Source organism: Drosophila melanogaster, chromosome 2R (assembly GCF_000001215.4).
Source record: "Drosophila melanogaster chromosome 2R".
NCBI classification, from domain to species: domain Eukaryota; kingdom Metazoa; phylum Arthropoda; class Insecta; order Diptera; family Drosophilidae; genus Drosophila; species Drosophila melanogaster.
Genome location: NT_033778.4, coordinates 15482959 through 15506062, shown reverse-complemented (window position 1 = coordinate 15506062; position 23104 = coordinate 15482959). Strand labels below are relative to the sequence as shown.

General features: G+C 43.0%; 4 protein-coding genes across 5 annotated transcripts; 1 reads left to right on the top strand and 3 right to left on the bottom strand.

The window, feature by feature from the left end:
• Positions 1-62: 62 nt before the first annotated feature.
• Positions 63-1862, bottom strand: Ir52c (Ionotropic receptor 52c; the record flags this gene model as incomplete). The annotated part of the gene is made up of 1 exon (NM_166098.1): positions 63-1862. The coding sequence occupies one exon, from the start codon at positions 1860-1862 to the stop codon at positions 63-65; it is 1800 nt and encodes a 599-aa protein (NP_725470.1).
• Positions 1863-2452: 590 nt separating this feature from the next.
• Ir52b (Ionotropic receptor 52b) lies at positions 2453-4243 on the bottom strand (the record flags this gene model as incomplete). The annotated part of the gene is made up of 1 exon (NM_166097.2): positions 2453-4243. The coding sequence occupies one exon, from the start codon at positions 4241-4243 to the stop codon at positions 2453-2455; it is 1791 nt and encodes a 596-aa protein (NP_725469.2).
• A 388-nt stretch (positions 4244-4631) lies between these two features.
• Ir52a (Ionotropic receptor 52a) lies at positions 4632-6431 on the bottom strand (the record flags this gene model as incomplete). The annotated part of the gene is made up of 1 exon (NM_137197.2): positions 4632-6431. One exon carries the CDS (start codon positions 6429-6431, stop codon positions 4632-4634), a length of 1800 nt encoding a protein of 599 aa, NP_611041.2.
• Positions 6432-8831: 2400 nt separating this feature from the next.
• CG12964 (uncharacterized protein) lies at positions 8832-20110 on the top strand. 2 transcript variants are annotated; one of them, NM_137196.3, is made up of 5 exons: positions 8832-8944; positions 9030-9096; positions 16165-16516; positions 16714-19534; positions 19607-20110. In NM_137196.3, the coding sequence occupies exons 2-5, from the start codon at positions 9076-9078 to the stop codon at positions 19800-19802; spliced, it is 3390 nt and encodes a 1129-aa protein (NP_611040.2). In that variant the 5' UTR covers positions 8832-8944; positions 9030-9075; the 3' UTR covers positions 19803-20110. The 2 variants fall into 2 exon arrangements, with proteins under 2 accessions (NP_611040.2, NP_001286460.1); NM_001299531.1 differs by having other exon boundaries at positions 8832-9096.
• The last annotated feature ends 2994 nt before the right edge of the window (positions 20111-23104 follow it).

Sequence of the window (23104 nt, the reverse complement as noted above, 5' to 3'; positions counted from 1 at the left end):
AAATATATTCTGTGTGCTGAACAATTTATGACGTGAATTTAAATAGAATAATGTATTACAGCTTACTTAGCAAAATTTTTTAAGAATGCATAGCAATATTCGCATTTGATTTTGCAGTTCCTCCAGTATCTCAAAGGTCTTAGAATCTCCAAGATAAAAAAACACAGACCCATGCCCATCCCAACGAAATACATGGTGAAAACCCAGTAGAGATTATGTACTTCTATGTAATCGTTCTCTAGGAGCGGACTGAAATCTTTGAATGTCGTAAGATTTGCTCTTATCATATCCCTATAGCTCTGATCGATCCAGTACTTAGTTAACCCGAACTCCTTCTGCAGCAGCATGTGCTCCTCGAAAATATCGCGATAGGGCAAATGACGTCTTAATGGAATACTTAATATATCAAACTGATTAAGGCAAAAGGCATCGCAATAGTAGAAGATTTTGTACTTGAAGAGTTTCTGTTCCTCGTTGATGGTGAACCACTGCAAAGCCGTCACCGGAAATAAATAATTGGTATTAAAGGTGCTTCGCAGCTTAGAGAATTTGCCGTAGTCATAGATCTCCACGTCCTCCAGGCTCACGTTCAGGGCCTCCAGAAACTCTCTTTCGTAGATGTTAATGGCCATCGTGTACCTAGACTTTTTTACATCGTCAAATGAGGTCAGGCGTGGTTCGATGGGAGGACCCCATAAGAAGGCTTGCAGATATGCCGTATACATTGTGGTGGAGATTAAACTGGAAAAGCAGACCAGCATGAATATCAGTTTAAGTTTTCTATTGTATTGGCGTGGAAAAGGAAAAGGCTGAGCCAAAAAGCCCCTCAAACAGATGTCGTTCATCAGGACACTACGGATGGTCAGACTACGATATGACCTTTCCTGTATGTAGATAATTAGCACAGAGCATATGCAGAATATTATTAAGAACATTATCAGGATACTTGGTGCCACAATCGCCATGTAGACATCACTAAATGGCAACGAATCCGGCAGGGGAGCCATAAAGCAGTACGAACTCATTAGGTACGGATACGAGATGGCGTCGTAGTTCGACATTTCAAGTGTCCTAGCCTCGCATATACCAATATCCAGAATGTCATTCGATGTAAAATTCGTAATGTCCACAAAAGATACTTCCTCGTCGTCCTTGATCAAATCCTCCCGTATTTGCATAGTGGCGTTAACCTTCTTAACGAATTGGCTTATTAACATGCCCACATAGCCCTTAAACTTTTCTTCACCGGTCTTACTATCAATATATGGTATGGTTCGGGGTGGCTCCTTATCAGATAGTGTTCTTATTGGGGCTCCATGCATATTTCGAAATTGATCTTTGTAAATCGACTTGCCATCGAAGAGATTCAGTTTTTCATAGTTTTGATCTTGAAATAGGCGACATGAGTATACCACTTCAAGCTGATAGAAGTTTTCCTTCACCATGGCTACATTATGCTGCTCCTTTTTAGAATAGAAATCGCACACAGACTCGGGTTTTATATGTCCTTTCAGAAGGATTAGGCGCCTGCTAGTCTGCAGCTTCATCAGTGTTCGATAATTTTCTTCCCTCTCGTCTTGGAAATTACAACTGAGTATCAGTGTTAGGCTGCTGAAATTCCAATCAAAGTTGGTGCTGCCTGAGGACACCAGCACTGCAGGAACTTGCAATCTTTCAAATAGAGAAGGAATGGCACAATCTTCTCCATAAACTAAAAGGGTGTCGTAGGACTTCTCGACTTGCAATCTTTGGAGAAGGCCAAACAATCTGTAGTCAAAGTCTAGATGACTGTTATTGGTGACATCCAAAATTTGAGAACTGGAATTTCCAAGGCAGAAAAGAATGATTATAAGCCAAACCATGGTGCTAAAGTGACTAATGGAATTCTTGTGCATTCATCACATTTTGTACCCAACACGCCTTTGAATTGGCTCAAAAGTGTTGGTGGGTCATGCAATTCTCGTGTCTCACGTTTTGTGTTGACATGACTAAAAATTCAGAGCACACCCCAAAGTTTACTTAATTAGTGGGTGGCTGGAAACACCTCTATTTCATGTGCGAGCAAATAGATAGTGGGAAAATGTCTTAATTTAATTTATCGGACTAGCAGTTAAATCCAGTCTGGTTTGATCTATTGTAGTTGCAAAAACCACATTTAGCGGCTGCTAACTTGAAGACATCTCCTTTGATTAAATTAAATTGTCATGAACGATCTGTGTGCCTATTTCCACAGATAAAATGAAAGCATTTACTAATATAAAACTTTTATTCTCTTATCTATTCGCAGTACAGTGAATATCTGGTATCATTCATAAAATGTATTTGTCCCAGTTTTTTTAATAAGGTATTTTATTGTGCCTATTAAAAGAAGGTTTTTAATTTAATTCCGATTGGTCAGCTTAATTAAGAAACTCTTTCGAGTCACAAAATTTATTGGGAGAATGGAATAAGTTTAACAGGTGTTTAGAATTTGTAAATTTCGGAATTTCATCCAGCGTTTCCACTTGTCCACTCCTATTTCTAATAAGAAGCAGAAAACGCAAAGCACTATGGCAGCCAAATAGATTTTCATTATCCACGAGATGTCATCCATCAATAGGCTTGGAGTATACGCTAATGGCCTACTTAGATCCTTAAGTGATGTTAGACCAAGTCTCACCATATCGAAAAAGCTGTGGCTCATCCAGTAGTTCACAAAGCCGAATTCGTGCTGCTGCATCATGTGTTCATCGAAGAGATGACGATATGGCAGGTGTCTGCGCAGAGGAACCGACAAGAAGATCAGTCTAGAGAAGCACAAGTCCCTGGCGAAGTAGAAGACTGGCTCCTTGAAGAGCGTCTGCTGTTCCGCGTAGGATCTCCAGCGGTCTCCGGTTACCACATAGTTGTAGCTCAGGTTGAAGGCGTCCCGCAGCTCATAGCACTCCGGCATATTATCGAAAATTTCTAAATCATCCATGCGAATTTCTCGGAAATGTGAATTATTGGTCTTGATTAAACCATTAACTTCCAGTGCAGACATTGCAATTCTTCGGTTATAGCTACCAACATCTTGGAATGAGCATATTTCTGGTTCTGATGGCGGGTTCGTAAAGAAGGATTGCAAGTAGGCTTCGTACATCGTAGTAAGCATAATGCTTGCAAAGCATAGAATGGTAAATATCAGCCTCAGTTTTTTGCTTGCATTTAGAGGAAAGGGAAAGGATTGGCCCAGGAGACCTCGCAGGCTCTTATCATTAAGTAATATGTTGGCTACGCTCAGGTCCTGCCATGACATTTTCTGGCTATATATTAGCAGGACAGATAGCAGGAGGAACAACACAAAGATTATTCCCAGGACGAGCGGATCCACAATCAGGGCATAGACTAGATTGTACGGAAACTTTGCTGGAACCTGAACCATAAGGCAGTAAGATGTCAAAAGGTAGGGATAGCTCGAAGTCTCAAGATTTGATGTATTTAATGAGGCCTCTAAAGTAATGCCCATATCAAGCTCATCGTCCTTTGCCATTCTTGATATCTCTGTGATGCTCGTTGAAGGCTTCAGAAAGTCTAGCTGTAAGGTGGCATTCACTTTTTGTGCAAAGTTAGTGATTAAGTTTGCCACATAGCCAATCATCTTTAGTTCACCGTCATTTGCATCCTGATACAGCATGACTCGGGGTGGCAAGAGATCTGGCACAATTCTTATTGCTTTTCCCTTCATATTTTGAAATTGTTCTATAAAGATTGGCTTTGTCCCTGATAAATTTACTTCGTCTACGTTAGGATCTTGAAAATAGCGACAAGTGTATATGCTTTTTGACTTGGTAAAGTTTTCTCTCACCAACGCTATGTTATACTGCTCCTTTTGTGTGTATATATTACAAATATTACTTGGTTGAAAATCTTCTTTTAATAAAACTAGTCTCCTGTTCCGTTGCAGCTTTATGGAAGTACTATTAGGTCCTCCATTGTCTATGTCAGGTCCACAACTGAGTATCAGAGTAAGGCTGCTGAAATTCCATTCAAAATTCATGCTATCCGACACCAGCACTACGGCAACATCTACATTTTTAATCACTGAATGAAATTCACAATCCTTTCCATATACAAGCAATGTATCGTAAAACTCCTCATTTCGCAGTTTTAGAAGAAGGTTAATTAGCTCGTTATCCATGAGGCTCTGATTTTGAACGGAAATATCCGCTATGTGGGCTGCCATATATCCCAGGAAGCAGAGTAGAATGACCAACCATGTCATTGTTTTCAAACAAACTGTTTTAATACTTTGAGTTGTGCTCCTTTTTGTTTCATTTATCATTCATACAAATGGTTCTCATATTGGGGCCTTACATATTTGAAACTTGTCCCAACAATTTCCAGTGATGTTAGCCTTGTATAAACTGTTTATTAAAATGTTAGTTGGAAGGGCCAGCAGTTTAAAACCATATCGTGTAAAAATCTACAGGCGTGACAGGTGGTATTGTAATTTGTTTTGCATTTTTCTGTTTTAAAAAATTCCTGAAAAAGGTACATCAACGGTAAGCTGTTACTCTACATCCGAATTGAAAGTTATGTCGGCCAGCTTATTTACACGTTTAATTATTTTTGTAAAGTATTTAAAGCAATTTATTTAATATTTGGAATTTTTACCATCTACACCTCCATAATCGTTTGCATCTCTCCCCGCAACGCAATATCTCCAGTATAAAGCAAAAACTACTTATAAACATAGCTCCCAAATAAAGCTTTAGTATCCATGAGATATCGTCCAGCAATAGGCTCACCTCTTCATTTCTCTTCCTACTAAGATCCTCCATGGATGCCAGGCCAAGTCTGACCATTTCGATGAAGCTTTGACTCTTCCAGAAAGTCACCAGGCCAAACTCATGCTGCCGCATCATGTGGTCTTCGAAAAGGTGCCGATGGGGCAAGTAGCGTCGCAACGGGGGACTGAACAACATAAACTGATTAAAACAGAGATTGGTGGCCAGGTAAAAAGCGGGCTCAGCGAATAGCTTTTGCTGCTCTTCGTAGCCATTCCATCGATCGACAGACACCGGAAATATAAAACTTGTGTTGAAGGAGTCGCGCAGGACTAGATATTCGGAAAGGTCGTCGAAGATCAGCAGATGATCTTCACTTATTTCCCGAAAATGTGAGTTGTTCAGGGAGGTGAGGACATTCACTTCCAACCTGCTAATTGCCATTTTAAGCGAAGAGTTTCCAATATCTCGAAAGGATCGTATATATGGTTCGGATGGAGGCTGAGTGAAATACGACTGCAGGTAGGCCTCATACATGGTGGTGATCATAACGCTGGCGAAGCACAGGACAAAGATGATCAGCTTGAGGTGCTTGCTTGGATTTGGCGGAAATGGAAACGATTGACCCAAAAGTCCACGTAGGCTCTTGTCGTTCAGCAGGATGTTGGCCAGGGTGAGGTTCTTCCAGGACAAATGTTGAGTGTAGATTATCAGAACGGAGAAGAGACACAACATGACGAAGATGATGCTCAGAACCAGGGGATCCACTATCATCGAATACACCAGATTGTAGGGCATCTTGGCAGGAACTGGTACCATTAGACAGTAGCCGGTCAGTAGGTAAGGATACCATACGGAATCCATATTCTTAAACTGCAAGGAACTGGCCAGTGCCGTTCCAATATCCACAATATCCTCATTCACCCAGTTCATTATATCCAGGACGCTGGGCTTCTTGGCCCCCAACTTCGATGTATCTATGAAATGCAGTTTGGCATTCAGTTTCTGGGCATAGGTATTTATCATGTGTCCCAGGTAGCCCATCATCTTAGTCTCGCCAGACTTTTCGTCTCGATAAAGGATTGTTCGGGGCACCAAACTATCTGCCACCGTTCTTATAGTAGCACCACGCATATTCTGAAAGTTCTCAATGTAGATAGGTTGGTCCTTGAAGAAGTGTCCTTCTACATAGTTGGGTGTCTGAAAGAGGCGACAAGAGTAGAAGGTATCCGATTGATCGAAGTCCGACTTAACCATGGCAATGTTGTGCTGCTCCTTCAACGAGTATCTCATACAAACAGATTCGGGCTCACTATTGTCCTCTAGATAAATCAGACGCCTGGTCCTCTGCAACTTCATTAGGGTGTACGAGTTCTCTTCATTTTCCGCATCATATCCACAGCTTAATATTAAGATGGCTGTACTAAAGCTCCAATCATAATCGGTACTTCCTGATGGTACAGTGACTGCGGATATCTCTAGTTTCCTCAGTAACGAATGAAACACGCACTCCTTTCCGTAGATCAACAAGGTATTGTACTCTTCCTCTAGATTTAGTCTCGACAGTACTCGAAATAGGCTACCTTCCAACAGTTCTAGATCTCTGGACTGAGTATAATTAAGTATCTGTGCGCTCAACTGTCCAATGAAGCCAAGAATAATGACTGACCACCCAAGAGCCATCACGAAACTGTTGACAATCCTCACAGGACAAGAACTTTTTGTTAACCTTTCACAAATGTGTCACAATATTTCAACCTCAATCCATTTAAATGGCATTTAAAAATCTTGTTAAAAGTGTATACCAGCTTATCATGCCATTTCCGTGTTCAGGTCGAACCAAGTATGGCAATTAACGGCTGCACTTTGAAGTGTTTGGCTGACATTTATGCGGGACACAAGATTCATTTAACTGAGAATGTCCCCACCTGGGGGTAAACCCAAAACTGAAAAATGTTTTGGCCTTGTGCGTGAGATTGCTCCATTTGAATGGCTGGAAAGGCCTTTAACAACTTCCGCTGCAGATCGAAAATAAACTCGAACACCAAGTGCATTCCCATTTCGATGCATGTTTTAAGAGCTCTGGGAAGACAGACAATTCGATTGCTAAAACGAAATTTTCCGGCAATTTGAGCCAAGTCAAGCTCATTGCATTCGATTTTGTGACTCGCACTGGGTCCCGCATGGAAAGTGTAGAAACGCAAACATTTCGTTTTATGCTCTTAATTGCAGTGCAAGTGGATTTCAATTATTCAAATGAGGCGCTGCACTTCCGAGCCGCCACAAACTGGTCCGAACGCCATGAATTTTTGGCCAACAAACAAGGTACGAGGGATTTTTGGGGAGAGGGCGGATTTGTGGCAAAGGCGACACTGAAACTGAATTTCTTCTGCTTCATCATCATCATTTGGCTGGCTGATGATATCGCGGCTTTATCTCTTCGGCCTGCCTTTTGCCATTTTGCTCTCTGCCGTGAATGACGTTTCAGCGAAAGTTGTTACGTTACCATCGACAACCAGCACCGAAAGCCTATGCAAAACCGGTCGGTCATTGATTTTTGGTTACTGCAAATTGTCTGGCCATGACCAGCTGTGGAGCACAACTCATCTCCGCTGCAACTGCAACGACAACGGCAACGTCAACTGAAGCCACTCGAATGGCAGGCGAAAATGCTTTGTTGCCACTTGGCTCGATCCACACTGCGTATGCTTGATTTGCTGTAATGGCTTTTGTGCGTGCAAGTGTGTGGCGAATTTCGATGTTTATGGCCACTAAATGTTTACATTGCTAACCAGTTGCAGTGCCAGTCGAACATTGTTCAATATCTTTCAAAGAAAATATTTTGTTAACAAACACACTTCAAAGGAAACCGCTGAAGTCTTCGTTTGGTGTTATTAAATAGTGTATATTTTCTTAGAAGTTGATTAACTCGTAATAGTTCAAAAATGATTGTTGCTATTTACACGGTGTTAATTGAACAAATTGTATATGTTTTTGTCTAACATGTTTTAAGTGTTTTTTTTTGGCATCTAAATAAATGGCAGCTAAATAATTAAGAAGTACCCTCTCTATGAAATATGTATACATTTTTAAACGAAGTAGTTGATTGCAATTAAAATATGTTAATTTTTACTTATTCTTAGTGCAGAATATATTAACACAAGTTGTTTAAATGATATTTGCTTAATGTTTGGTGCAGTTACCAAATCGTCGTAATTTAAAAATGTTGCAATATGGCAAAAGCGTTAACTACAAAAAAAACCTCCAACTCTTTTACCATATTGTAGTGTTTGTAGATATTTAATTTTTCTTGCGTTTCTATATGTGTAAGCTAGGTGTAAATTTTAAGCTTATATTTTTATTTAACTGTTGTTTTGTGCTAAATAAATCGCGAAAAATAAAATCATTTCAGTCAAGTGCCGTAAAAATGCTTATTTATCGCATAAGAACGGCTTATTATGATAATTTCTGAATATTGGTTGCACTTCCTTTCACTCCCAACTCTTTTGTATCGCTTGTCAAATCGCTGGTAATCCAAGGAGCCATAAAATGAGATCCCAGAGCCACCGAAATCTGCACAAGCTGTTCATTAGGTATTCGATTGTGTTATTGTTTTGGGCCCTTTAAATGGGTTGTTGTTGCCCAGGCATTGTATTTTTGGCGTGGCTCTCTTAATGTGCCCACTTTTGGGTTTGCTTGTCCGACCATTTGCCGGCGATTTTAACACACATTGACCAGACAGCTGGCGGCACAATTTCAACTTCGGTTTCATTACGGGCTGGCTACTCTCTTTCATTTCCTCGTCGAAGCGCTTGCCATTGAAAGTAAAATCGCGCGGGCTGCTTTTGTGTTTTTTTTTTTTTTTTGCTGCTGGCATCCAGATTCACTTTCGATGCTTTGATTGAGAATACTTGAATGTGGTATCGGAATCTTCAAGTTGAACTACAAAACCCACCACGAGGTGAGAGGAGGGTCCATCTTCATGACGAAGAGATTGCAACTCTCTCTCCATTGCGTTTCTCTCTTTCGCTTGCTTCGTCTTCGTTTTGGCCAAGTTGTTGGCCACATTCGACTTCAAGTTTCAGTTACAATACGGCAGCGACTCGGCCTGGTTGCGATTCCCACAATTGCTCCGCGCGTGTCCCCCAATTGCGATTGTGTGTCCTGATCCGCGTTAAAGGATAATCGCCAGAGAAGTGGGTGCAGTGCAATTTCGACTATATATTTATTTTTAAAGCCGACTAAACGCGAGTGCTTATTAAATATAGTTTTGATTTTCAGCAGCTGTTATTGCCACGGACCCGGGATTAAATTGCATCCTGCCGCGATGAGAACTCTGCCATTTTTGGTAAGTGTGTGGAATTCGGGCATCTATTTTCAATGCTAAGTGGCTACTTATGTAACCATCTAAGGCTCATTAATCTCCAGAGGTGTCAACGCTAGCTTGACCCGCGATCTGCGACCCCATCTTCGCCAGCGGTGACATTGACAAATCGTGTCATTTCATTACAGGGCACAAACAAAAGTAAGCGAAGTAAGCCAAGTGTAAATTGCCTTCCGGCTGCCGCGACTCCAACACTTCAACTTGGCACTTGTTACGCGAAGAAATGTCGGCCTATCTCATGGATCTCTTTATCCATCCGATTTGCACATGTGTGGATTTGCCCAGCAAATTGTCTCATTGTTTCCACGACTCTTGTTAGCAGTGCCATTGCCTTATTTGCAATTTTCCCTGATTACTATATTTGTTTTTCTTTTTACAAATTTCTTGGCCTCTAATATGATTACGGGGATTTTCTACCCACAGATTTTTTCTTGGAATTCATTCATTACTGATGTAGTCTTTCCTTGTATACACAAGACATCTGACAAATGAGCTTGCCATACAGAGTGATGTACATTAACATTAGTGGTTTCATTAATTCCCTAGATTATTGGTTTAGTTGGTTTGATTAAGTCAAAAGGTCTTATATTCTTTAACATCGAATTCAATTTGTGGCGTTGAGAATTGAAACTTATGGAAGATTTACGTAAACGATCCATAAATCAAATTGATTCAGACTCATTGATTGATTTAAAGGGGAAATGAAAACGTATTTCGTCATATTCTGCAAAAGCATATCAATAACTCTTTCGGTTCCCAAGATAAACATATCAAACTATGATCAACTTTCCGTAGAAATGCGGAATAGCAAGATTTTCAACAGAAAACTTACAAATGATTTTTTTTTCCGTGCTGCTCATTATTTACACAATCAACTCCTTTTGCAATATGGAATCAAATGCAATCAGCCACCTGCTGAAGAACCGAATGGGCAGTTTCTGCGCTCATTTAACGTCTTCATCTGCATCATCAGTAAAATCAACACGAGATCTGAGAGCATATTCAAACTGTCCTCCTTTCGATTGCTGTCTGCAAGTCTGTATCTTTGTGTTCGTCTGCCTTTCAAAATCGAGGCGCCAAATGGCCATCAGATGTGGCTTTTGCAAAAGCACCCAGAGATGACTTTAAACTTTTGCAGCCAAAAATCCCCGTGATGATCATTAGTGGCTGCTATTGCTATTTGGATCATGATGTGTGTAACCTTTACAAAAGACGTGTAAGTGGCTTCGTTTATTGAACTTCTTTTCTGCTCCACACATTGAATGCAATTCCGAATAAATGCCAAAGTGGAACTGGCCCAGAAAGTAATTATTTGGATTGTAATGAAAACTACGAGCATTTCATGGCTAATTTTCGGCCGAATGGAAAAGAAAATGCTGATTGTCATTGCGCATGTTTGTTAAGTCAAGAAGAATGGACTTTCTGGCTTTCAGCTTGGGGCTATTTGGCCAGCGGCTATTCACGACACCCATTGACTTCAGCACCTGTTGTGTTTCCTCTGGGCCAAAACTAGTAGTAGCCCAAATAGGCCGAGGCTGAGCATATTTTAATATGCTGCACGCATGCAAACTGCCCATTTGTTGCTTGTAGTGTAGAAAGTTGATTGGATTTATTCGTCTCCGTCTTCGAATTGGTATTTGGATTTTGATTTGGATTTTCATGTTGATTCAATTATTATAATGTTTATGGAATGGCTGCCGAAAGTTTCCTCAAGTGCAGCCCTGCGATATTTTTTTTGGACACAAGGAATGCACCTTTCACTTCTCATTCAATTATTTCCTTGCTGGCGTCGAAAGATGCTCACCAAATAAAAGGAAACTTTTGCAATTGAAAACGAGTTGCCAGTGGCCAGTTTTTCGGCTCTCGCAGCGGCCAGATGTGAATGTACTGATGTACCGATGTGCCATGACGATGGGGATGGGGTTGCGGCGACACACGAATTCATATTTCGGAATGCGGTTTTCGACCGCAGACAATTTTCTGTTTGGCGCGCAATTACACTCGGTACAAGTATCCTCTGTTCGGTGGTCATCGCGCGGGCTTATATTTATTTAATTAAATGTGTTGCTTAAGCGACCAGCATCTTGAACTGCAGACTGCACGCATTCCCCATGAATATTAATGGTGAACCAAAATTGCTCGGATGTCGATTAGGCAGCCTACTAATTTGTGGCGTTAACATATTTGGGGGCCTCTTAATTATTTGTATTTTCTCCGACGATGAGAGGGCGAAAGAGAGCATTGCGTAATGCGGTCGTGAATGCGGCCAGAGTTCATCGCGGTTCCGGCTGGCTATCAGCGACCTGGCGACCAGGTTTGTTTAATTTATGCGAGCTTTTTCTTGGAGGTTTACTGATTGTTTATTTGATTTTTATTTATTTTATGCAACGACCTTGCTCATCGCTTAGCTCGTCACCGCAGTTAAGTAATTAAAGGCAATACATAAAAAACCAGCCGAGCGCCTGCCACTGACCGCCCTCAACAGAAATGGATTTTGGAATTGGTTAGTTAATTGGGATTGTATCATTTGATTGGCTGCTAAATTAGGATTTACCTTTCATTTCCACTCGGCCGCAAGACGAGCCTCGAGTTCGTTGCCTAAGTCTTTTGTTTTCGTCCCCCTTCGGTGGCAATATTTGCAGTGGCCAATTGTTTGTGACCACCGATGGGCACACTCTAGGTGTTGTGTTGGACACACCAACTGTGCCTGGTCACTCGTGTCTTACCAGCTAATTTGCTTGATTTGTCGCCGTTTGCATAACGCTGTTGTCAGTTACAATACGCAATATTTGTTCGATTGCCTTTCAATTTACTCATTACCCGGTAATTTGCAATTGACACATTGCAAAAATTGCACAAATGACAGAAATATGATGTGAATTGCATTGGTCAAATTACAATTGAGATCTCTGGACTCTTGTCGCCCTCATTTGAATAAGGAAAAGCCGGCAATCAAGTCGAGAGTTCACCTATTCGTGGTCGAGATCCCTTGGAGACTGGTGGAACAACTTTTACATTTGTTTTGGCGTGCACCGGATTCCATAGCCGTGCAGCCATCTCAGCCATCGTTCGACAGTAGTGCCCATTATGCAGATCAGCTCGGCTCAGTTCGGCTGGGGGGGCTCACGCACAGGTCCGACCTGCCAAGAGCGCTTCCCACACCCGCTGCTGGGGTTCGGTTTCCACGGGGCACGCACACGAAATGTTGCCACTTGTCGGCACAGGTGGATCTTCTTCTGCTGGCCAGCTTTCTCGGGGCCAATACATGTCACGCTGGAATATACACGCGCAAAAATAGCACCCCAATTGGTCATTCGTGGTGGTTATTTCACAGCACATCATCTCATATCATCAGGTCATTTAAAAGCTAAACTTATCTTAATAACTACACAGAATTCCCTGTATACGTAAGAGAAAGATTTATCTCGTTTCATAGTAATTCGATATTCATTTACATACGCCTTCCAAATCTTTACAAGTTTGTTGACAAGTGGACAAACACTGCTATGGTTAACAACCCATAGGAAAGTAAACATAAGGGTAAACAAATGGGATTAAATAATTTTTGCTACCTATCAATCATTTGGGTTTATAATTTATTTTTTTGAAGGTTTTAAAGGAAATCTCTAATTGAACTCCCATTAATACATTGACTTTCCAAAGCACTTAATTATTTGTATGGGAATGATTTAGCATAAAAACCAAAATTTAAAGAGTTTTCGTATGAATTTTTCTCTGTGTGCCCTTTAACCGTCCGCAGCAGCAGAAGCATAAAAACACTTTCATTTTTCATTTCATTTAATAATTCATCATATTTTTCACCTATTGTTTCTCCGCGTCGTCATCGTTTTGGAGTTATCTGAAGGGTCGCCCCCCAGCGAAATGGTTTATGGCCTGGTCCACATTTTCCCGACTGGCGTGTCGCTTACTTCCGTTTTCGTTGATCGTGTGGCACTTCTAAGACACAATGACGGCATAAAAACGATAAATGTTTTATTTTCGTACACGGGTTTTTTACACCATTTAGTTCGGCTCTGCGAAACCGGGGGTCTGTGATCTGTGCGCACAGCTCGCATGCCAAGTTTGTCGCTGCAGTCTTTCGTTTGTTTTCGCAAGTCTCACATTTTCTACACCTCAATTTGAGCACTCACTTCCTTTCTTCATTCCTGTTGGTCGCGCTAGAGTTATTCCACTTGGACAGCTGCTGGCTTATGCAACCAGAGTCTAAGATTTAATTATAAGGATTTGCCTGATTGTTGGCAATTTCGCGAGAAAACGAACGCGAAAGTGACGCATTATTTACATCCGCCTCGGTTTCTTTTCGCGATGATTTATACTATATATATTTTTTTTCGGCTACGGGAAATGATGTCAGTTACAACTTAGTGACGTCTAGCGTATAATGTTCTCAGACATTAGGCTTTGGCAACTTTTGCATCACTTTGCGATGACTGACGTTCCTACCCACTCGAGTAATTGGCCTGCAGACAAGTTGCGATTCTGGGCTAACTGCTTATGCGGTGGTTCTCACGAAGATGACTTTCAAGTTGTTGGCCAGAATAATTGTGCCGTGTCACAGGCACGGTGTGTGTCTTTGCAATCTGCAATCTGTTCACATGACAGACAGCCTAACAATGGCAGATCAACGGGCACATATCATAACAGTGCATCATCAAGTGCAGGCGAATTTTTTTGCCTTTTTTACCTTATGATTTATCCATCCAGACAACAAAGCATTGGAATATAAACACTGTTTACATGAGAACTTCCCTGGCTATTTGTCAGTTGCAAATTTAGACAAGTTGTCGGGCAGATTTCACTTGGCCAATCGTCTGGTACACCAACGTAAACGCCAAAGCAAGTAAAAAAACCAACCGCAGAAACGTGCCGACCATCAGTTGTAGCTGCCACTTGGCGCACTTAACCACATGCCACAAGTTGTTAGTCCTGCGGTCAACTGGTTATCCCCACCCCCACCTCCATAGCCACAATATCCATCCCATTTGGACCATTGCACAACAGCAGCAGTTAGAGAAGTGCCTCCCGTTGATTTACACTAGCCCACTAAATGCTTGCCAAAGATTTTCGGGTTTCTTCTGCTTTTTCATTAATAAGTTTTTGTCTTCTCCGGTTGCGTAATTCTGGCGTTTTTGGCCAAACGAAGGAAAACTCTGGCTGACATCAGATTTATTGGCTTGTAAACATTTTCGTTATGTTAATGTGCGAGTTCAGCTGTCGAGTATTTTGGGACTCTGGCTTGAGATGAATTTTGATGGCTTTTTACTGAGTGCCATGGTGTGTAACTTTCTCCCATTGTTAGCATCTTTCTTTTCATGAACTGCTTTTGGTTGTTCGCAGACAGGGCTCTGTCGATGGTGATGTTGATTTGATTATTTCTCTCTTTTTGTGTCTTTATGTGCTTCATATTTTGTTTGGCTTTGTTTTGGCAAATCTTTGACATTTGCCCATTGTATGTGGTCAGCGGAGTGTGTGAGCTGCAGCAGCTGGACTACGCAGCGTCCAAATGGACTTGGCCATAGGTCAGTTAGATGGTCGGGTATGGTAATGTGACAGTTTCTTTTGGGAAGTGTTTGTTGGATAATCGGTTTGTTTGTGTGGGCTTTACTGATTAGCATATGCGGAATCGCAAAGGTTGTGGCATAACCCCCATCCAAATAAACCGGTGACATCACTGCTCCAGTCAGTAATTGCAATTAAAAGAGCTGAAATCATTAAGCTGTCAAAATGTCTGCGTTAAAACTGTGAAAACAAAGGAACAGGCTGTCGGCAGGTCTGTCAAAACACGGTCTCACAGCTTCCGTTTTGACATGACACTGCAAACGCCTCTCTGCAAAAACAATGCGGCCCAGAGATGCCATAATCAGGCGAGACTACCGTGTGATTGCGCATACGCTACCGATCGACAGAGCCTCAACTGGGCCAAGCCCCCGATCTTTATGGCAGTGGGTAACGCTCATTGTCCGTATTGTCCGTCGAGTGTGTATTATTTTCACTTCACTTTCTGCTCAGCCATCAAAATGTGTTATACTCGCACTCGTACTTTATTATTTAGATACAAATCAAATGTCAAGCGCCCACACATAGACTTACAAGCACACCGGTTTGACTCGACTGACATTTGCAGTCCAAGTGCAGTTTGGAAAGTTTGGTGAAAAATTCAAGACAGAATTGAGCTTTTCTTTTGTGTCGTTTTGGCATTTTTGCGTGGGCGTGGCCAGAAAGCGGCTCCCGCGGTCAATTGAAATTCGTCGCCGCGCTTCATGGCAACTTTCACGGCTAAGCCAGAAAGGCCCGGCTGCCTCTTCCGCCTTACCCGCCCGTTGATGACGGATGGATGACTCAATGGCCCCCAGTTCGCCGATTAACCGCATCGCGATATGCCAAATTAAAAGGCGAAACCAGGCCGAAATGAAATGCTTGACTATTGCCTTGCCTTGCCTTTAACCCATCAAGTTACCAAGCTGGCGTTGAGTCAATTCTGTGGTCAACAACTCAATCTCAGCCTCTCCATTTCATATCCATCTCCAACTCGCAGCTCCAACTTGACATTGACCCAATGCAAAAAAGTGAAAAAAATAGAAAAACACGTCCACATTTTTGCTGGGGCTAATTTGTTGTGGTCTTGTTAACTGGAGATGTTCGAGTTTATTGCGCTTTTAATTCGCCTTTTTTGGCGCTCACCAATTTGTTTTGCCATCTAATATTTCGGCCGGTAAAAGTTTCTTTTCGGTTTTGGGCCTTTGTCGGGGTCTCGACCTTGTCCACCAAATATCAATTAAAATATTTGTTTTCAGGAGCTATGTGTTTACATGGCAGTAGATTTATCTGGAAGATTTATGTATGCCTTTCAGATGTTTTGCCTACCAACAATTTCACCCGAATATATTTAGCTTCCAAGGCTGATTAGTATCTTTGGCTATGGCCTAATCCAACCAAATTCAAGTTCCACGAAGTTTTAATTAAAATATTTTGGCACCAGTACTAATCCAACACTTTCTATTCACTTTGCAGTTGGCGCTGGCGCTCTTGGCCTTTGGAGTTGCCTCATCATCATCCTCCACCACCAGCACCACCACATCGGTAAAGCCAAAAACCGCAAATCCAAAGGCTGAGTCCGATAAACCCACCAAGCAGCCATCGCCATCCGCATCCCCATCGCCATCATCCAAGGCCACAAACACCTCAACGACCCGGCAATCTAAAGCCTTGAAGCCGGGCGAGAATCGTGGCAAGAGAACGCTTTATGACTTTGGAAATGCCGGTTATCTGTATCCCGAAGTGGCATCCCGGAGGGCTGGCTACGTGGACAACGCAGCGAGCTATTATCCCCAAACTGGTTACTACAATGGTCAGAGTGCAGTTGGTAAGTTAACTGGGTAGATTTCAGTCCCTAACTGGCACTAGATTTGGCAAAATACCAATATTAATTTTTAAAGAAATTATCCGACGATTTCGTGGTACTTCATTCAAAGTAATGAAAGTGTTTCATGAAAGTGAAAACTCCAGCCATTCGATTTATGATTAACTCTAAGACTAAGCAATAACTTTTCCTAATTTCAGCTCAATATCCCGGAAGCTTTGGACCCGCCTATGCTCAATATCCTCAGTATTTGGAGGCTCCAGAGCCCATCATCGAGATCATCATCAAGGATGCGAATGAAACATTAGCGGAAGAGCCCGCGCAGCCGATTGTGACCAAGAAGAAGAAGAAGAAGGAGAAGGTGCACGTGTTCTATGTAAACTACAAGAAGGATCAGAACAACAAGTTGCACCTGGAGTCGCCAATTGCTTCGCTGAACAACGACGACAACGAGGAGGAAGAAGAGGAGGAGGAGGAAGTCATCCAGTATCCGGTTACGCCCCTGCCTCCGGTAAAATCCACCACCCTGCGTACTATTATCCACCCGGACTCGGAGAAATACCACAGTAACTCCGGTATTCATGTGTCGTTCGGAGCGGAGAACAAGCACCAGACCGGTCACATTCTGGAGGAGCATGATGCTGAGAGCATTCAGCGCCAAGTGGTGGCACTGCCGCCTTCGGTGTCCTCCAAATCGGAGGTCAGCTATGTGAGCAATACCCGAGCGGATTACGGAAGAGAAAACAACTTTGGATCCCGGCCAGGACCTATTTCCAATATGCTCTTTGGCAGCAACTACCAACAGTCGGGTATCAACTACCAGCAGCAACAACAGCAACTGCCCACGCAGCACAGCAACAACTACTTCAGGCCGCCATCGGCTCTGGTGGGTCCTCCCCCCAACTACCCGAAACCAGCGCCCCAGCAACAGGTGCAGCAGCCCCATCGCCCCAGCATCACCCAACAGCAATTGCCCTCCACTTCCTCCCAGACCATTTTCAACAAGCTGGTGCAACAGTCGCAGTTCTACATCAACCACAATCAGCAATACCCACAGCAGCAACATCAACAGCAGCAGCACCAGCAGCAACATCAACAGCAGCAGCATCAACAGCAGCAGCACCAACAACAGCATCAGTATCAACAGCAGCATCAGCATCAACATCACCAGGCACCGCAGCAACATCAGCAACAGGCACCGCAGCAGCAACAGTATCAGAAACCTCCGCATAAGCAAGTCCAGGTGCCATTCTTTCCAACCATTCCACCTAAGAGCGTGACCCCTGCTCCCTACCAGCCCGTCAAGTTCCGCCCCACACCAGCACCTGTGGCCCCGGCCAAGCCCGTACCTCTGCCCGTCAAACTGGACAATGCGAACTACCAACAGCAGCAGCAGCAACACTATCAACCGCAGCAGCAACAGAAATTGCCGCATCAACAGCAATCTTATCAGTTCGTTCGTCAACCCCAATTTGTGCAGCAGCCACAGTTTGTGGTGCGTTCACCCACTCCACCCCCAGAATACTACTCCCAGCAGAAGCAGCAGACACAGCAGCAACATCATCAGAGCGCTCTCAATTATTTTGACATCAAGCCATCAAAGGAGACGGAGCTGCTTAAGTCCATTCCCAAGTTCGAGCAGCACATCACAGAGACCGTACAGAATCCAATTGCTACCGCACAGCAGCCACAGCAGCAATATCATCAGCAGCAGGTGCAGCAACAACAGCAGTTTGGATATAGCAGCACGAGGAATGAGGTGATCCACGATGTACCTGCTCCCAACTTGGGACCCACGGCTCAGCAGCACATCTCTGGGCACTATATAACGGCAGGATCATCTGGTGTCCAGCAGTCGCAGCAATTCGGCAGCTTTCCCAGTGCATCTCCAACGCAGCCTCCCGTCTACGCAGAGTCCACTCATGGCCAGAAAGTAATGGTAGTGACTCCAGTGCCCCCATCCTCCAACTATGTGACCTATAGCCAGTACTCTCAGACCGCTAATGAGCCTGTGGTCCACATTAATGCTCAGTCTGCGGCTCTGCAGGCTCAGGCCAGCACCAACTTCGCCCAACAGCCCAGGCAGCCCGCCTCCTCGCTGATCAGTGCTCCATCCACGGATAATTCTCCCTTCAGTGTATCCACCTACCACTCGGACGTGTTCAAGGAGCTGGAGCAGCGCAACCAGAAGGATAAGAAGGTGTCACAGCAGGTGCAGCAACAGGCTCAGCAAATTGCTGCAGCACCGGCTTCTGCTTCTGTTCCCGCTCCTACCTCCACTCCTGCCACTGCTCCAAATGGCAAGGCCTCACAGACCTTACTCCAGTTGCCCGACGAAGTGCCAGATGATCTCCGCCAGCAACTTTTCTCCTCTGGTATCCTGAACAACGCCGATATCTCAATTTTGGACTATGACAAGCAGGGGGATATTGCCCTGGAGAACCTGCCAGCCGAGCATTTGCAGCACTTCTATGGAGCCGGTGGTGGTGCCCAGATAGCCGAGACCAACAAGGTTTTGACTGTGGTCAAGCCCAATGGCGATAAGGTCGCCCTCAGCGAGAAGCAACTGGATCGTGTGAAGCAGACCAACTCACTGCCCCAGAAACAGGATCTCGATGTAAAGGTGGTGCGCTATGATGCCGCTCAGGGTCAGAGTGTGAGCGATAAGTATGTGCGCACCGATGCCACCGTGGTGACCCCGGTGGATTTGGCCGAACGGCAACAATACAACCGCTACCTCCCTCTGAAGATCAACGGAGCACAGTTCCCGATTCCCGATAGCGAGGAGCTGCTAGGCAAGCGCATTGTCAGCGTGGTAGTCCTGGCTCCCGTGGAGGCCCAAAATCCTGGACAGGCGGCCGGTGAGGCGCGGAGCGCCGATGGCAAAGAGGTCAAGTTCCTGGGCGGTGAGCTCATCAAGACGCTGGTGAAGAAACCCACTAAAGAGAACTTTAAGCGCTGGCTGGAGAAGGAGGCGCGTACGGATTTGGAACTGCAGTCCGTCGTGCTGCTGGTGGCAAAGTAAGTAGATTACCTAAGAATTCGCTAGGGTTGGAAGTAATATATGACTGATACTTCTTTTGTTCCTCCTAGATCCACAGATCCATCCGCTGAGCAGGAGATCTTTATGTACGAAATTGGAACGGGTAGCATAAACCGCCTCAACGGGGAGCTATCCAGCACGTTTGTAAACGTGGCCGAGGAGAACGCCAGCAGCGAGGATCTGGAGCACGCAGCCACATTGGACCATAGTTCGCTGGAGTCCATGATGCATCTGCGCCGCAGATAAACATCGTGATCGAGTCGAGTCGCCGCAGTCCAAACAAATGCCATTTAGCTACTCAACTAGACATGTTCATCGTGTGCCCCTGAAAGACCCTCTGGACTTTAACTTCTTCCTTAGTTTTGTTTCTTCTCTTTTCCTAAACTGTCCTCAGGTTGCACATTTTCCACTGCAAAAGAAATCGTTTCATTAATCACGGCATTGCATTCAATCCTCTCGTAGTATTTCCATTTTGTAAATATTCTATGCTGATGTTACAATTATCGTAATTTAAGTTAATTTACGTAAAAATATTAAAATATACAAGAAAACTTATAACAAGTGTATTTTATTTTTGCACGGGACGTACTTATTTAAAATGTTAAGATATGAGCGCAAAGAAGTTTATAATATCACGGTAAAGTATAGCTTAGCTGCCATTAAATGTTAAAAAAAGAAGATGATTTGAAAACACTATTAATTATTACGTATTTGCATATTTATATTCTACATGCAGCTACATTTATCATTCTCCTCAATTTTTTATTTTATTATTCAAACGTCAAAATTGGTGTCATGTAGTAACGACAGTAAATGTAAGTTACTCACCGTAGTACCAGAAACGGCCGCATCTACTGACTGCGCTAGTGTGCATGTTTATGTAAAGTCGCTGTAAAGTAACGTATACATTAAATTGTTTTGGCAAAAGACTAGAGAAACATTATTAACGAATTTATTCCTATGATGAAATAAATTCCTGACAAGTTAAGCTCAATTATAAAATTCTAGACCAATATTTTCGCACAAATCGAAGCTAGTTCTAGTTGTTTACAGTTTTACAATCAGATCAGGCGACAATTCGAGGGCATCAGCGACTGGACCGAGCCCCTTATTGGGGCCAAGGTCAGCCAGTGGCCACCGCAGACTCCGAGATGCTGGCCAGCAAGAAGTTAAACGTGTCTCGATAGCAGGACAAGATTTCGCAGCGCCCACCAGTCACACGCATACGTGATTTGACCCAGCTGTACGCTTTTATACATATGCATATGCGGCGATATCGGATATGGTCCACGGCGGTAGACGTGACTAGAAGCTGCCGAAGAGAGTTGGCCAAAATGGGGGTTTCTCTTACGCTTGGGCCTTAGGCCGCTCTCTCTCGTCTTGGCTGACATGGCTGGTTGTTTTGACGGGTTTTTTTGTTTTGGGCATGGCCGTAACCACTTGGTAGGTGCAACAAGTCGCCGCGACTATAATTACATGCAGTTTATTTTTAGCTTAGCAACTACGCACGCCAGTAACAACAACAACAGCTGCCCCGGCAGCAACTTGCAACTAGCAACAAGCGACCAAAAGCAGCAACTTGCTGTTCGAAGCTCGCTGGCCAACGGCCAAAAGCAGCGATAACAGCACACACAAAAACTGCAGTACACAGTCTAGTAAAGCGAAGCCTGGTTTTTCACGTTGGCCATATGCGCATGTAGTGCTGGATATGTACCAAGTTGGCGCTGCTGTTGCCAAGAGTGCGTTGTTTTTCACGTGGGGAGGCACGACGGGTCGGGCCATCCGTTTTGAATGTTTATTTGGCTTATGCAATGGGCTAGCGTTTTTCAAAATATAGTCGTTGTAAAATAAACAATGCTCAATAACTTGCAGACGTCGCGAAAGTTGTAAAATCTTCGCTAGATTACAGGAGCCAAACTTTTGGTAAGGTACTATAAGTAACTACCACACTGTTTAAGAAAAAGTAAGTTCTTATGGTAGAATATGTCAAAAATTTAACAAATATATGATAAGATATATATATGATATGATAAAATATTGACTATGTTATGTTTTACTTGTATGATTCTTTTAGGTTTTACGTTTAAAGTTATTATTTTGTTTAATATTTGATAATTGAAGGAAAATGAATTGTTCTTAAGTTGACATGAGCTAGAATTGGGCCAAAGGTAGTTAAAAATAACCCAATTCGTATCGCTTTTTCTCCGACAAGAATAAGGGATCACTGTTTTGTTCCCGAAAATCCCCGTGACACAAAACTTGTACCTCGCTGCGCTGCCTTTAAAGATTCACGGGGATCAACGGGGCTTTAACCCAATTTCCGAGTCGGTTGGCCTTGGGAGGCAAGGCGTCCTGTCATCTGGGCGGGTTTAAGGTAAACTCCAATTTGGCCCAAACACAGATGCACACACCCCCGGGGACCATGCGGCGTGCATTCATCTCGTTGGCTGGAGATGTATTCCGTGCTCATCCCTTTTGACACATGTTGTTTGAACTGCTTTCGATTTTTGTGTTGCCCCACTCGAACGAACGTCTTTGGCTGTAATTTTCGCATTCTGTCTCCCACATCCAATGCGTCTTACTGATTTTTGCGATTTTTTTGCTGTGTTTTTTTTTGCACACTTCGTTCTCTTCGCATATCGACTTGACTCGTTTCAAAATTGGGTTACATACCCCCGCTCCCGAAAAAAAGAGAAAAAACGCAGAAAAAAAAACAAGGGGGACCGCAATATAGCACACGGCCACAACAACACAGACTAAGGCAAAAACATGCAAATGCAAAAATCCGTTTGACGCCATAAGCTCCCATGAGTCAGAGCAGAGCGGCAGCATTGTTGCACTGATTGCTCATGGCTGATGGTGCTGTTGTTTTTGTTGTAGGTGGCAGATGAAGGAGAACCTCTTCCCTTCCTACCCTTCCTCAACCACCAGCTCTTCCTCCTCCTCCTCCTTCACGATTTCTCTTTTGACTTCTTCCTTGGCTCGTGTCTTTCTGTTCGCTTTGTTAGTTAAATTGCAGACTTACAGTTGTTTACAAGCTTCGCACAGTAAGAAAAAGTGGGTGGCTCAAGGATTGTATGCAGTTCAGGAGATCCTATTGCCACTACAATCGCCTATGATCATAAAAATTACAGCATTTGATCAAAGTAATGGTAACAAAATGTAATAAGATTATGAACAAACGATTTTCAACGCTTCCAATGTAGCAAAAGAAATGAAAAATGAACTTATATTAACTTTGAATTTTTTTACAAATACAAAATATAACTAAGTGTTAAATTTCCATTGATAAATATTTCGTCCTATCATACAATAATTTTAATCGTATATTTAGCCACGTTTTACAACATACATCTATTTTTTCCTAACAAGCCAATAAATTTTATTTCCCTATTGCGTATTAGTCACCTGAGATTTATTGATTTTTAATTAATTAAATTAAATTAATTATTGAAAAATTAATCATTCGACATGTCGGATGTTAGGGTGTTTTAATGTTGTGGTCTAAACATATATCATTTGACTATAAGTACATATTTTCTTTTAGT